This window comes from Gopherus evgoodei, chromosome 2 (assembly GCF_007399415.2).
Source record: "Gopherus evgoodei ecotype Sinaloan lineage chromosome 2, rGopEvg1_v1.p, whole genome shotgun sequence".
Classification (NCBI taxonomy): Eukaryota; Metazoa; Chordata; order Testudines; family Testudinidae; genus Gopherus; species Gopherus evgoodei.
This window is the reverse complement of record NC_044323.1, coordinates 279,677,765-279,692,821: the sequence shown is the minus strand read 5'-3', so window position 1 is coordinate 279,692,821 and position 15,057 is coordinate 279,677,765. Positions and strand designations below refer to the sequence as shown.

The 15,057-nt window shown below is 39.9% G+C and overlaps 1 protein-coding gene across 6 annotated transcripts in view; it reads left to right on the top strand.

Annotated features, from left to right (window-relative positions):
* ASAP1 (ArfGAP with SH3 domain, ankyrin repeat and PH domain 1) overlaps window positions 1-15,057 on the top strand; it is a 376,577-nt gene that overhangs the window by 226,772 nt on the left and 134,748 nt on the right. For all 6 annotated transcript variants that reach the window (XM_030553834.1, XM_030553836.1, XM_030553832.1 and 3 more), the window contains 4 exons: window positions 4,983-5,112; window positions 5,914-5,999; window positions 8,411-8,486; window positions 14,698-14,784. In XM_030553834.1, the coding sequence (XP_030409694.1) occupies window positions 4,983-5,112; window positions 5,914-5,999; window positions 8,411-8,486; window positions 14,698-14,784 (379 nt within the window). The remainder of the gene's footprint in view (window positions 1-4,982; window positions 5,113-5,913; window positions 6,000-8,410; window positions 8,487-14,697; window positions 14,785-15,057) is intronic.

Here is a 15,057-nt window from a genome sequence, read left to right as displayed (position 1 = left end):
CAAATCCTTTCAGGACCTCTTCAAAAGGATAGCTGAATCTCTCAACCTTTCGTTACAACTACTATCAAAAACCCAACATAATCTCATGGATATACTCCAGGCATCCTGAGCAGCAAAGATAGCCCTGCCAATTAATTATGCTATTTTGGAGGCTGCAAAAATAATCTGTCAGACACCAGCTACAGCACTACCCTCATATAAGAAGTCTGACCAAAAATACTATGTGCCAGCTAAAGGGGCTGAATTTTTATCTACACTCCCCGCATCAAACTCTTTAATAGTGGAAGTGATCAACCGAAAGAGGAAAACGACACCAGTCTTGAACGACCACATATGATAGGGATTGAAAAAGGTTAGACTTTTTTGGACGAAAAGCCTATTCCTCTGCTACATTTCATTTACTCATAGCCAATTATGTGGCCCTATTGGCAAAATACGCACACAATGTATTCTCCAAAATGTCCAAATTTATTGAAAGTTCTCCAGGTGACAAAAAACAATGCAAGTCGAAAATTTCCAAAGGGTCTCTTATCACCAGGATGTCTCTTCAGGCCTCTGGATTCTGCATTCATGGCCAGCATGATCCATTGCGACATCTGTGGTTATGCACCATGTATCTTGGCTCCATCTCTCCGTGTTCCCGAGGGAGGTCCAGGCAATGGTCGAGAACTTACTCTTTGAGGGTCAAAAACTATTCACAAACAAAACTGATGTGTCACTACAAACCCTAAAAGACTCAAGGGCAACTTTAAAAACCCTGTGAATTTACGTACCTGCAAACAAAAAGAAACAGGGAAGGTTTTGCAATCAGAGATTCCGGTCAACTCAATACTCTCAACCCCACAGGCAGTATGAGCAATGATGTAAACAAAGAAAGAACAGAAGTTGGCAGAACCAAGATCAGCCTTCGACATCTCAACAGTCCCACCTCCAGACAACAATTTTGACAGTGTGGTTGAGGACACGAGACCACCACACTCACTAATTCCGGAAGTAGAAATGGTCCCCGTCCATTCAGAGACTGCCTTGTCACCATTTTACCCAGTCTGGAACATTATCACAACAGACTAATGGGTTTTAGAGATTATCCAAAAGGCTTACTCCATCCCCTTTATTTCTATCCCACCTACTCACTCCTCTGCCCCATCTCTTTCCAGGGACCCCTGTCACGAGCACCTGCTGCAACAAGAAATGGCCATTGTAGGCAACCTTATTATACCATCCCCTCCATAAACTTATCAAGATCAGTCTTGAAACAAAATTGTTTTTTTGCCCCCACTGCTCCCCTTCTGAGTCTGTTCCAGAATTTCACTCCTCTGGTGGTTAGAAAACTTGGTCTGATTTCAAGCCTAAACATGTTGATGGCCAGTTTATGTCCATTTGTTCTTGTGCCAACATTGGCCCTTAATTTATGTAACTCCTCTCCCTCTCCGCTCTCTATAAATACATCAAAGGAATAAATATCAATCATGTTGCCCTTCTGCCTTCCTTTTGTTAGGCTGAACAAGGCAAGCTCCTTAAGTCTCCTCTCATAAGGCAGGTTCTCCATTCATCCGTTTGTCCTAGTAGCCCTTTTCTGCATCTGTGCCGGTGTGAATTCGTCTTTCTTGCACATGGGAGAACATAAATGTACACAGAATTTCGATGAGATCTCATCAGTGCCTCACACAATGATGATAATTCTTCCTTATTTCTATTGGAAGTACCTTGTCTGAAGCATCCTAGGATGCATTAGCCTTTTTCACCACATTGGTGGCATATAGTCATCCTGCAATTGATCTGTACACCCATATCTTTCTCCTTCTCTGTTGTGTCTAACTGATAAGTCACCGGCTTGTAGCAAAAATTCTTGTTGTTAGCCCCTAAGGCAGGGTTGGGCAAACTACGGCCCACAGGCAGCGTTTGCCTTGTGAGATCTTTTAATCCAGCCTGCGAGCTGCTGCCGGGGAGTGGGGTTGAGGGCTTGCCTTGCTCTGGTGCTCCAGCTGGGGAGCTGGGTTGGGGGCTTGCTCTGCTCTACGTGGCTCCCAGAAGCAGTGGCATGTCCCTGCTCCAGCTCCTACACATAGGGGCAGCCAGGGGGCTCCACATGCTGCACCTGCCCCACACACTGGCTCTGCAGCTCCCATTGGCCAGGAACCGTGGTCAATGGGAGCTGCAGGGGCAGTGCCTGCAAACGGGGCAGCTGGAGGGGGAAGATGCTGCTGCTTCCGGGAGCTGCTTGAGGTAAGCGCCACCTGGAGCCTGCACCCCTGATCTCCTCCCATGCCCCAACCATCTGCCCCAGCCCTGATCCCCCTCCCGCCTTCTGAACCACTCTGTCCCAGCCTGGAGCACCCTCCTCCACCCCAAACTCCCCAGAGCCGGAGGCCCCCCCCCACACCATCTCAGTCCAAAGCCCCCTCCCACATTCTGAACCCCCAATTTTGTGAGCATTCATGGCCGGCCATACAATTTCCATACCCAGATGTGGACCTCAGGCCAAAAAGTTTTCCCACCCCTGCCCTAAGGGCATGACCTTGCACTTTGTACTATTAAACTGCATGTCATTTCTATTACTCAAGTTTAAGGCCATCCAGATCTCCTTGCATAATAGTCTAGTCATCCTCCATATCGGCAGTACCTCCCAACTTTGTGTCATCTGCAGATTTTATTAGAACACTGAACTTTTTATGCTGTCATTAATGAAAATATTAAATAAGATTGGTCTTGTGTGCAAGCATCACACAATGGGAGATTGCTCAACTTTGTGACTTAGCAAAGCCCACCAGGTTGTGTCTGGGCTAGTGTTTTCCAGACACACAGACTGAGGATATAAAATAGAGGACAGTGGCAACATGCTTTTGCCTTTCTCCTCTCCTCACCTATGCTGGAAGTGACAAGAATGCTGGGAAGACAAAGACTTTAACTGAGGAGACTGGTCCTGAGCTTAAAAGGGAAAGCCTATGTATTAAGAACGGTAACATCCAGTGGGGTGAGAGAACTGCTGGATCCAAATACTGCCAAGTCTAATAAGGTTTAAGATTTAGACTCTGTGCTTACCTTTTATTTTCTTTGGTAACTATCTCTGACCTTTTGTGCCTGCTATTTATAATCACTTAAAATCTATCATTCTGTAGTTAATAAATCTATTTTATATTTTACCAAAAACAGGGTGTTTTGGTTGAAGTGCTTGGGAAATTTCAGTTCTGGTGACAAAGGCTAATGTGTGTCCTCTCCATATCTAGGGAGGGGCAGACTGGGTAATAAACTTACACTGGTCAGGCTTCTGATCAGGGCAACACAGTACAGTTTAGGGTGCAATGCTGTGGGCTTGAGAGATTTGCTAGTGCCTTTCTCTTTGTGATTCGTGAATAGCTCTGGGAGCATTTATGCAATCTAGCTGGGTGTGGGACTACACATGTTGTGCTGAGTGATAACAGTACGTAGAGGGGTTTTCTGCTTGTCACTAGCAAAGTATTGTGAGAGACAGCCCAGGCTGGAGAGTTAAGGGGGCACTGTGGTACCCCAGTTCCATGTTGTACCCTGGGGATTCTGTCACAGGTCCCAAGACGAATCCCTGAGGAACTCCACTAATAATCTCCCTCTAGCCTGATATTTCAATATGGCTTGTTGTAGTCTCACCTCTAACCAATTCCTTACCCACCTTTCAATTCTCGTGTTTATCCCCATTGTCTGCAGTTTAACTAATAATTTCCAATATGGAATTGTATCAAATGCTTTACTGAAATCTAGGGAGGATAGAGCTACTGAATTTCCGTTGTCTGGAAAATCTGTCATCTTCTTAAAGAAAGATCAGGTTGGTCTGGCATGATCTACCTTTTGCTGAATTTTATCTCAATTACCGCTTACTTCTGTATCTTTAATCACTCTCTATTTCAAAAATTTGTTCTAAGACCTTGTATACAGTGGAGGTCAAATCAATGGGTCTGTAGTTTCCCAGACCATTTTGTTTTCCTTTCTTAAATATAGGCACTGTATTTGCAATTCTCCAGTCATAGGGTACGCCCCCTGAGTTTATGGATTTGTTAAAAGTCCTTGCTATTGGGCTTTCAATTTCATATGCCAGTTTCTTTAATATTCTTGGATGGAGATTATCTGGGCACCTTCATTTGGTCCCATTAAGGTGTTTGAGTTTGGCTTCCACTCCGGATGTGGTAACTGCTGCTTCCTTATTCTCATTCCCAGTAGCCGCTACCCCCAAACTCCTCATTATCCTTACTGAAAACTGAAGCAATGTGTCTGTCATGCCATACCCAACTGGCAGATTTACCGCAGTCAGAATTTCTCCCAGAGTCATGAGTGGTCTCTGAAGCACACCCTCTGTGTGCTGAGGTCCATCTTTGCAGAATGGGGCATTCTGACTGTTGATCTTACTGTAACAAGAGACAGCAAGAAGTGCCATCAATTTTGTTCTCAAGCAAGTCTCATCCCAGGCTCCCAAATGGACCCTTTCCACTTCAATTAGGGATTAGCTTTGATGTATGCTTCCTCTCCTCCCCAATCCCAGTCACCACAAAGGTCATTCTATAGCTGAAGTTGGATCATGTCAAAATGATTCTCCTTGCTCCAGCTTGGCTGAAGCAGTGTTGGTTGTCCGACCTTCTCAGTTCTGTTGGTTCAGCCTCCCATATTACTTCCTCTTCATCCTGACCTACTGACTCAGCACCACTGTCAGGTTAGCACTCTGCATCTCATGGTGTTGATGTTGCATGACTAGATGAGGAGAGAGCAACAATGTTCAGAAGCTGTTTGACGGATGTTGCTTAACAGTAGGAAGCCTTCTATTATTACAGCTTATTGGGCCAAGTGGAGAATTTAGCCAATGTTGGTCTGCTAGAGCTTAAAAAGATGGCAGAATGTGTATTTACAGAGTGGCTATTTTGCCATCATGATGTTATACAGTGTTTGTTTTAGTAAAATTACTAGATCTCATGACAATGAAATAAGTTTCCTGAAATCTATTTTAATTTTAATTGCAGCACAAAAATTGAAAAGGAAAAAAGAGAACATGCAAAACAGCACGGGATGATAAGAACAGAAATAACAGGAGCTGAGATAGCAGAAGAAATGGAGAAGGAAAGACGACTATTTCAGCTGCAGATGTGCGAAGTAAGAAACAACTTTTACCATTTAATTATGTGACATATTTAATAGAAGTGCCTGTGGATCCTATTAAAGAATAGTAATGAAATTCTCTTGGTGGTGGAATTGGAAAATGCATTTGGCTGTCAAGTGGCTGAACTATAGTAAAGATTCTTGTTCTGGAAATCCTGTGCAAGACATAGCTTCGCCATCATCTCATTTTGAGTTTCTGACCTCTGTTTAGATTGTTAAAGTAAGGATCTCGGGCTAAAGAAAGCATAGTAAGCAAAATAGCTTTCTTGGTTTTTAGGTGCAAAGGATGGTTGTTCACGATGTCTTTTCTGATATATTGTTCCTAAAATTAGGAAATATTTGGTTGAGAATCTGGTGATGCCTGTTAAACTGACATGTTAGTTCAATCAATATTAACTGATGATGATCGCTTCTAAAATATTTACTAGTAACTTTTAAAATAGTTCTCTTTATATTCAATTTGAGGAGCAATCAATTAGAATTAGATAACATTCTTATTTTGAAGGAATGCACTAATTGTGATGTGACGAAAAGGCATATCTTCCTACAATTTGAGATGAAAAATAATTCCTGCAAATGGCAAACTTGTATTAGAAATTGTTAAAATTAGTTCATTTGAGAGTTCTAAAAACATACTAATTTATTTTGTATATTCCGGTAACCACAAGTAATGCAAGGTAACCACAGAGATCATTATTGAATTAGTTGAACAGACTGGACACGGAGCTCTCCTGTTTGAATATAGCTGAAGATCTAACATACAAATATCAGCAAGTTCTGTTTTTATTTCAACAGTATCTCATTAAGGTTAATGAAATCAAGACAAAAAAAGGTGTGGACCTTCTACAGAATCTTATTAAGTATTATCATGCACAGTGCAAGTAAGTATAACGTTTTAGATCATTAAATCCAATATTCCAGTTAAACAGATGTTTCTCTGCCTCCTTTTGCTACATTGTCTTTATGGTGTCTGTCTTTTGATGGTGGATCATTGATGCATTTGAGACTTTTCTGCAGAATAAATCTGATAACAGAAATGTGAACATTGCCTGGCTTTGACTCAAGTCCAGGTAATGTCTATTCCAAGCAGACTGTTAAATTGAGCCATTCTGAATAATTAATGATCAGAGCTGTCTATGAATTGAGAGCCAAATCCTCGTCCTATTGAATTTGATTTTAAAACATCAATATAATTCAATTTTTTAAAAATAGGTTTTTAACTAGTCCTTAATGGGGGCAAAGTAATATGCTTAAGAACCTGGAATACACAAGGAATCTAGAACAGCAGCTTTCCTTGTTTTTTTATCTTTACTTTGTTGTATTCTGCAATATTTTTAGTAAACTAAGGTGTAACCTGCTATCGCTTTTTTAGTCCCCAAACATTTGAAGCACTGTAGTGAAAACTTAACCATCTTAACATAGTTTGGATTATAGTGGTTCTTATTGTTGTTGCTTCAGTTCTTCGTGAATTCGCTTGAATCATACCAACAGTAAAATAACTTTTGAATACAACTGAAACTGCCACCAGATTATCTTAAAATGAAACCTGTAAAAATACAAAATATCTTTTATATTTGATTTTAAGCAATGAATTACAGAATTATTCAGTGTAACTATTTAAAAAACGAGGCACATTTTTACAGTGAATATTCAGTTTTTCAGAAAGAATGTTGAAATACTTCAACAGGCCCTTCTCACAGATTTTACTTCTGTGTTTTCTTTTTGTTTTTGTTTTATTGGCATCAGAAATGTTCAGCATAACTGTGAAGTATTCCATTTAATATCACTAGGGTAAAGTGACTGGACTGCAGTAGAATACATGCTCTCTCTCTTATGTAAAAGAGCTTGAGGATAGTGTTTTGTAAAGCCATATCAAATTTGTATCTTTCATTTCTGTTCCGAGTGTCTCACTCTGTGGGATTGAGAGGGTTTAGGGGTATTTTTTGTATTACTCAACAGTGATCCATCAGGTTAATTAGGGAATAGCTTTGACTGGTCCAAATACTGCTCTCTCTAGTCCTCCTCCAAGTGGAAAGATGGTGACTACAATGTGACCAACCTAAATAGAGATTCCACAGGCGAGTAAAGAACTGCTTCCTTCAAAAAGAAAAGAGGGAACCAGAGAGAGAGGTAGGTCTAGTGAAAAGGCAGCATAGCCCTCTAGTGCTGTGGAGGAAGCAGATTTTAACTCTCAAAGCAGATGGAGCTGGAATGTAATGAACAGGTAACTTGCTTACTTCTACATAATAATAATTAATATTTACAAGGCACTTTTAATCTTTTTTACAAACAAGTAATCCTCTCAGCGTCCATGTGAGATAGGTAGATAAATGGTAAATTATATCAGTTTTTACAGATGGGAGCACAGAGGCAGACATACCAAAACTAGACTTTAAGATGCTTTTGTCTTGAATTGATGCACAAGATGAGAGAGATCTCATGTGCAGCTATGATGTGTGAGAGAGAGAGCAAGAGAGAGAGAGAGAGAGATTATGGGAATTGCTAAAGAGAAAAATGTTTACTAGCAGTAATAAAATAGAACAATCAAATTTCTCTCTATTGATGTTGGTATCTAGGGGTAAAAGTCAATGTTAAATCTCTTCTGACAAGTGGTAGGGAGAGTGTGCCATTGACATCTTTAGAGAAATACACTGATTAAGAGCTTGTCTCTCTGGTGGATAGATTAGGGACTGTTTCCCAGAGCTTTCGATTTAAAATAAATACTTAGTTGACAGAGATTAAAATTGTGTTTATCTACAATGGTTTGGATGTCCTATATCTAGCTGTCAGTTGATGTACCCAGCAATGCAGTTTGAGTGAATGTGTATGGGGGTTTGCAGAGTTTCATATGTGTAGGCTTTTGCAGTGTGTGTACTGTGTGAACTTGCTTTGTACATGACATCACTGTATACTCTTAAAGTCTGAAATGCTACAGCTAAATCAAAATTGTATGCAAAAGCAGTTTCAAGATTAATTCAATTGTAAAATTACATGTATTTGGGCATACTGTATATTCATGCAGCAAGGGATATTTGTAAAGAATTAAAATATAACATTCAGGTCTTTAAAGTGCTTTAAAATTAGAGCTATATGGAAACTATGTTCCGTCAGATCGTTTCAGACAACTAGTAATGTAAAGTAATTTATAGGAATATTTACAGGAATATTTTTTTGTTTCTGTGTGAGGGAGGAGTGAGTGTAAATTGTGTATAATTTTCAATGTAAAGTTCAGTTGTTTTTGATACAAGAAGTTCATGTGTTGCTGATAAATCACAAGTATTTTCCGTTGTAGTTTCTTCCAAGATGGCTTGAAAACTGCTGATAAATTGAAACAGTATATTGAAAAGTTGGCTGCTGATTTATATAATGTAAGTAATCTGAGGTAGTATAATGTCTGAAAATAGACTGAATTCAGATGAACAAGCAAGAACATTTCCCTAAGTGCTGTCAGTAAACTGAAATATCTAAATAGCTAAAAGTATAATCTAACTTCACATTTACACTTTAAAAATAAAAAAGTGTTCCTTCAAGCCTCAACTGTAACTAAAATTCTGGAACAAGCTATCTTAGTTGTTTGAGGGTACTAACTGTTTCCCAAAAGCTTTGCATTCTGGAAGTTATACCATGATTTACTTTGAGAGGAAGTAGTTTTCTATTCAGCTGCAAATAGAGGCTTTGAATATTGTACCATGTGGATAGTACCGGATGGGTGTCCTTGCATCAGATATTCACTAATATAGCACAAATTTTATATGAGTCTGGTTTTCATAATGGACTGTTTGATAATACAGACTTAATTTGGAATTGTGTACAACACAGCTTTTGATGAGTGAATTGTATAGTTCTGTAATCTCTCAAATACTGATATTGCAAATTATGACTGCTGATTGGGAGGCAAAAAGTGATACAGAATTAGAGCTCAGTGTCACCAATGCAATTTTATATTTCACAATCTGAAGTCATAAGTTACATGTACATGGCATAAAAAACTCCATGGCAATATGTCTCAGAGCACTGGGCAATTGATTTCGGCTCATGGGCTCTCACTATGAGACTAAAAATAGCAGCATAGATATTCCTGCTAGGGTGGGAGTACGGGCTCCGAAGCCCAGCAAGGGAGGCGGGTCTCCAAATCTGAGTTCCAGAATGAACAGGAACAATTTACTCTACTATTGTTAGCCCTGTAGTACGAGCCCCACAAGCCCGAGTCAGTTGATCAACTCTCTAACTCACTGCCGCAGCTTAGTTGATTGGTTTGTTTGTTTTTGTTGTGTAGGCATACCCCTGGTAATCCCATTTGCTTTTGTAGTTTTAGTCTGGGGGCATAATGTGCTAAAATCTCATTCTGGGAGCAAGATAATGATACAAAAGTAAGGAAGGTGTCATTTGATTCGTAAAAATCTACAAAATCATAATTTCAGTGGTGTCATCTTCTTTGGTGTAATGGTGTGTGGGGGGGAGACTTAGGTCTGCTCTCATATCCTCCAGTTGGTGAAATTTGATAACAGTTTCATTGGAAATGGGTCAAGTTGGGTATCGTTCAAAAGTCCTTTCTCTCACAAACACAATGATGCCAAACATGACATATGTAGATATGTATTTGAGAAAATGTTTAAAACCCAGCATATTTTAATTATACTTCAACACAGGGATGTTAATCCAATTAATCATTGGTAATAGTAGAGAAGCTAGCCTGGACATGTTGGACTGAAAACATGTATTCCTCATCGGTGTTGTCCTTGTCTAGGGCCTCATTGCTAGCTGTGTGGTCACACTGATCCTTGTACATGATATACTCTCACATCTCTATGCCAGGCAGGCTGTTGGCCAAACATTTGTAGGGTGCTGAGCATCTGGTCTTTGCATACAAGCATTTGACTAGCTGAAAGATTGATTCAAGAATGCATGGGTGGATAGCTCAGTGGTTTGAGCATTGGCTTGCTAAACCTAAGGTTGTGAGTTCAATTCTTGAGGGGGCCACTTAGGGATCTGGTGCAAAAATCACTACTTGCTCCTACTAGTAAAGGCAGGGGGCTGGACTCGATGACCTTTTGAGGTCCCTTCCAGTTCTACGAGATAGGTATATCTCCAATTATTTATTTATTTTATTGATAGTATTTCATACTTAACTGATGTGATCAGTCCCTCCTCCAAGACCCATCCATGCCTAATAGGGGAAGGTAGTTTTGGATGTGCTTGATCATCTTGTAATCATTTAATTACTTGATTGTTCTCCCTTTTGGTAGCAGGTATAAATGTACCACTTGTCAGTGGCAACTTTTCTCTTTCTGCTTCTTAGACAATATCCACCAACGTAGCTCTGCAAGTGTCATAACCTTGGTCTTGAAATGGTAAACTCAGCATATGAATGCTGGCAGAGCACCAGCTTTAATGTTCTGAGTAACAGGAACACATCTTGGACAGATATACTGTGATTCTGCTTCCCAGCAGCATGCACAAAAATATAGTCTTGTGGAGATATTGGGTACCTTCTCACAGAGAGGACTAGAAAATCTGTGTATTGTGCAAAAATCTGGAGTTTAGTAGTACCTCTCTATTGCATTGATGGCATGCAAGATAATTTTAGTGTCGTCATCCTCATTGAACTACAAAGAAATTCCACTGAACAGTGCGAGGCATCAGCTTCATTATGCCATGAGGCAACTAAATTCTGTGAGTAATTCTTCAAATGCTGGAGCGTTTTCCTGCAAAATATGTGGTTAACTTGTCCTTCGTGTGAGTATGAGACCATTGCTTCTTCATTGTGATGTTGGAGATGTTTGTGGAATCAATTATTTTGAATTGGACTCATGCAGTACCATAGAACCTCTTTGTCTGGTAATGTTTGTAATTGATTCCTTTCATACGTGTCAAACATGAGGTGGACTTCATCATTGGTCCAGTATTTGTTCTTTGGCCTGATAATGAAATGTTCAGTCAAAACCTCAGCAGGTGTTAAGTGTCTGGTTTGTCGAGAGCTTGTACCTCAGCCATACCATCTACCATTGCTATGCTGATTGATATCTTCGCTGGCATAAGGCACCAGTCATGTTATCAGCAAGTGTTGCTTAGAAAGACCATGCAAGTTGTGCATTAGTTTGTTTTTCGTCTGGCACGTATGCATTGTTCCTTTGCATTCAATCATCAGTCATGGTACCACAGAGAAGTCATACTTTTCCAAAGTCTCATATAGATCAGTAGCACGCTGAGACCTGGACACAACAGGAAGATGGGTAAACAATGATCTGTCTGTGTTTAGCTCTGTAGTAGTCCCTGCCAACTTAAGTCTGATTTTCTTCTTTACATTTGAGGAAATATTTAGTCTATTCTTCTTGATTGGAGTCGATGGACTGATGAAGCCTTGGATTATTCTTTGGGTTTTGAAGGCTTCATACAAGTCATGACCCAAAGAATTCATTCTACTGACATCTTTAGTAATCTCATCACTGAAGACTTGATATTAATGAGCTCCGGTCTGTCATATGCAAATTGGTTTTCAGTGAGAGTAAGATCATCCTGTAGCTTTAAAATTGACCCTTCTTGATGTTTAACAGCACCTAATGAGTCTAGATGTTTGGTTACTTCTGGGGAGTCATCTCAGCCATGCTTAATGTTTCATTTGAAATTCGATGGAGTTCTTGGATTGTCAGGAAAACAGGAAAGAGCATTTGGATACTGTTATGCCCACCAATTCCCAACTGCTTTCATAGCTCTGTTTTCTTGTTTTAGGGCATCATGTGGCCCATACAGACAGAAGCGGCCAATAGGCAATCTTCTAACAACTAAATTTCCTTTTCAGAATTTCTCCCATATGTCAGGGTCAGACTTTTCTATACCTCTTATTCAGGTTTGGCATCATCTATGGGTCTCTGAAACTGCAACATACTGCGTGCAGGACAAAATGCCTTTTTGTAAAATTTTAACAGCTGCAGAGTCTTCATGTTACTGTTGAAATCAGCTCTTTTTTTCTGCTTTTATAGTACCACTTCTTTTACAACTTTTAAGGATATGTGCTGAGATTCATTTCTGTGGATAGGATTGCGAAAAGCAATGTTTGTAGCCCACAGTTCATCTTCAATAAATGCTCTAAGAGTCTTTCTGCTAAATATTTGTTCCTCTTCAATCCCATTCAAAGCACATATTTCTCTCTGTTTAGCTTCTGCATCAGCTATCACCACCACTATCCTATTCATTAGAGCCTCTGCGAGGCAATTAGTGAACTCTAGTTGAGTTGTACAGTTTGCAGTGGTAAAACCAGTATTTGTTTCTGTTGCTTTTGATGCAACACATTGCTTACATTCTTGGCATAGTCAATGTGATATGCAGTGTTGTATGTGTGGATGTCTTTTGGAGCAATGCAGCCACTTAACTTTATTTTCCAGGGAACATTCTCGCTTAGGGTGACTACTTCATATAGTTTCTCAGTTGTCTCATTTATTGAAACTATACTTAATGGATGCCATTGGGCTTCCAGCTTACCAGAGAAAGAAGCAGGTGTTCTCGAAACACTTGCCATGGGAACTAGTATAAAGTGAGTCTTGCCCACAGCTGGCACATATCCCAGCATCTTCAACTTTTTCCTGATGCTCAATGTACTTCCTCTCCAGCCTTACTAAATTCAGGTTATGGGTGTTCTTCTTATAGCATTTAAAGTGCCATCAAGCATTGTGTTTAACCAGATCCATCACAGTTATATTCTCCAAAGGTTCAGCAATTAGTCAGTACTCTTTGTCTCCCATTAATGCCTAAAGAGGATCAAGACCAAAGTAAAAATAAGGATTTTGTAATAAATTACTTTGGAATTGTAATTAATTATGTTATGTAATATACGTTATGTAACTACATGCATACCGTTTGCAGATGAATTCCAGTAATTTCTGGCTGGATGCTGACGTCTTAACCAGTGCCTCATTACAACTCTTTTGGCATAATAAATAAAGCTGATAATCAATACCATGGAACCACTTCTTGTTTTGTTGATGATGGCAAATCAACTTGAAGCTCTCCTTCCATTTAGAGTAATCTGTAACCTTAAAAAAATTTAGCAGGTATGTTCTGGACATTAATTGATAACACAGTACTCTCAGTCAAAGGCCACAATTTAATTTCATGAGGAGTGCATGTTTGAAATGCCTTTGTTAAAGTATAATTTAAAAAAGAAAACATTTCTTAATTATATGTTTACATAAATGTTCTAGGATTTGTCATATTTGGTACCCTTTTTTTGTGGGAGAAAGGGCTTTTGAATGATACCCTACTCAACCAATTTCCAACAACACTGTATTATCAAAATTTCTACCAACTGGCGGACCTCGACCTGAGAGCCAGGATAGCAGTGATTCCTTCTATCATGCTGCAGAAGTTGACACTATTGAAACTGAGATTCTGTAGACTTTTACAAATCAGATGACATCACCCTTACCTCTGCCCACAGAATTACATATGCTCCCAGACTGTATGTATGTGGTTGAATGAAACTATTTCCATTTCCACTCCAGTTATGAACCAGCTGTCAAGCTTATCTGAAATATTAAGACTTCAGAGACTAATTTGGTTGTGTTGACTATAATGAACCATTAACATATGGCAAGAAAGTACATACTATCCATTTGCAGAGACTGAAGAGGCTATTTCTCCATATACATTCACTTTAGCTTGCTTTTGAGGTATATGTATATAGTGGATAAATACATAAGGAACAGACTACTACATGTTCAATTTTCATGGGTGACTGTAACAGCTCTAAGTGGTGGGGTGTGCTATCAGAGTCCTTTGCTTATCTCTGGTGCTCCCTGCAGGCTTCTGGCCAACCTTATTGGGTCTTCCTTCAGTGGCTTGGCTTTCCAACCCAGTCACAAAGTCTGAATGAACTCTTTTTGGGGTATTAGAGCCCAGTAACTAAGCAGTCTGTTTGCCCTCCCTAAGGTCTTCAGCCCTGGCTCTGGGCACTTTAAATTGGGCTGTTGGTTCAGGCTCCCAAATAAAGCCTGTCCCTATCTTGGGGTTTATACATTAGCTGTGGCTGGTAGAGGAACCCAGGCCCAGCCACTATTCTGAGTTCCAGCCTAGGAACCCTATACACAGCAGCCACTTACTGCTTACTTTAATCAGTTATTATTTCTCTGGTCCTCTCCCTACCAGAACCATTTTTATCTCCAGCCCTATTTCAGGGCCAGCGTCCTTAGGTTCTTTTCTATCTCCAAGCCATAGAGGAGCACTCTTCCTCACTCCTTTGGTTTCAGCCAAGGCCCTGCTGCTCCTGTAATCTGAGCCTGAGGGCTCTGATTGGCTTGGCTGTCCCTACCACTTTTAGACCTTGGAGGACTAAGTTTCTTTAGCTTCCAACATGGCTGCTTCAGTGAGGCCTTACCAGAAAGGTCTGGAGGACCCCCCTTTGCTCCACTTTTTCTTTTATCTCACTGCTTCCTGGGGCAAGTGTAGCAGAGCAGTGGGGCCTTCAGCAGGGCCCATGAAGGCTAAATATACCCCATCACAGTGCTGAATTTGATGAATTAAAACTTTGAAGGTAAAAGTTGCTTTTAGAAAAGGAAATAATACCAGTAATTTTTCCTTCCACAGATAAAGCAGACACAAGATGAAGAAAAGAAACAGCTTACTGCACTCCGAGACTTGATAAAATCCTCTTTACAGCTTGATCAGAAAGAGGTAGGTAATTTTACATATGTGTTGCTCTCTGGCAGAATGTAAATTGTATGAAGTCTGAGTTGAAAACTGGCTTATATAGGCATAATTTCTTTGTACAGAACAATTTGTTTCCTGAACAGTACTCAACAAAAATAACATTCAGACTATCCAAATATATATGAATACAAAGCAAGGTTTTGGATATTTATCAGATTTCATATGTGAGAAGAGACCCTTCCCCTCCTTCTGCTCCTCAGAAGGAACAGCAAGAAATCATACTACTACTTTTGTGCG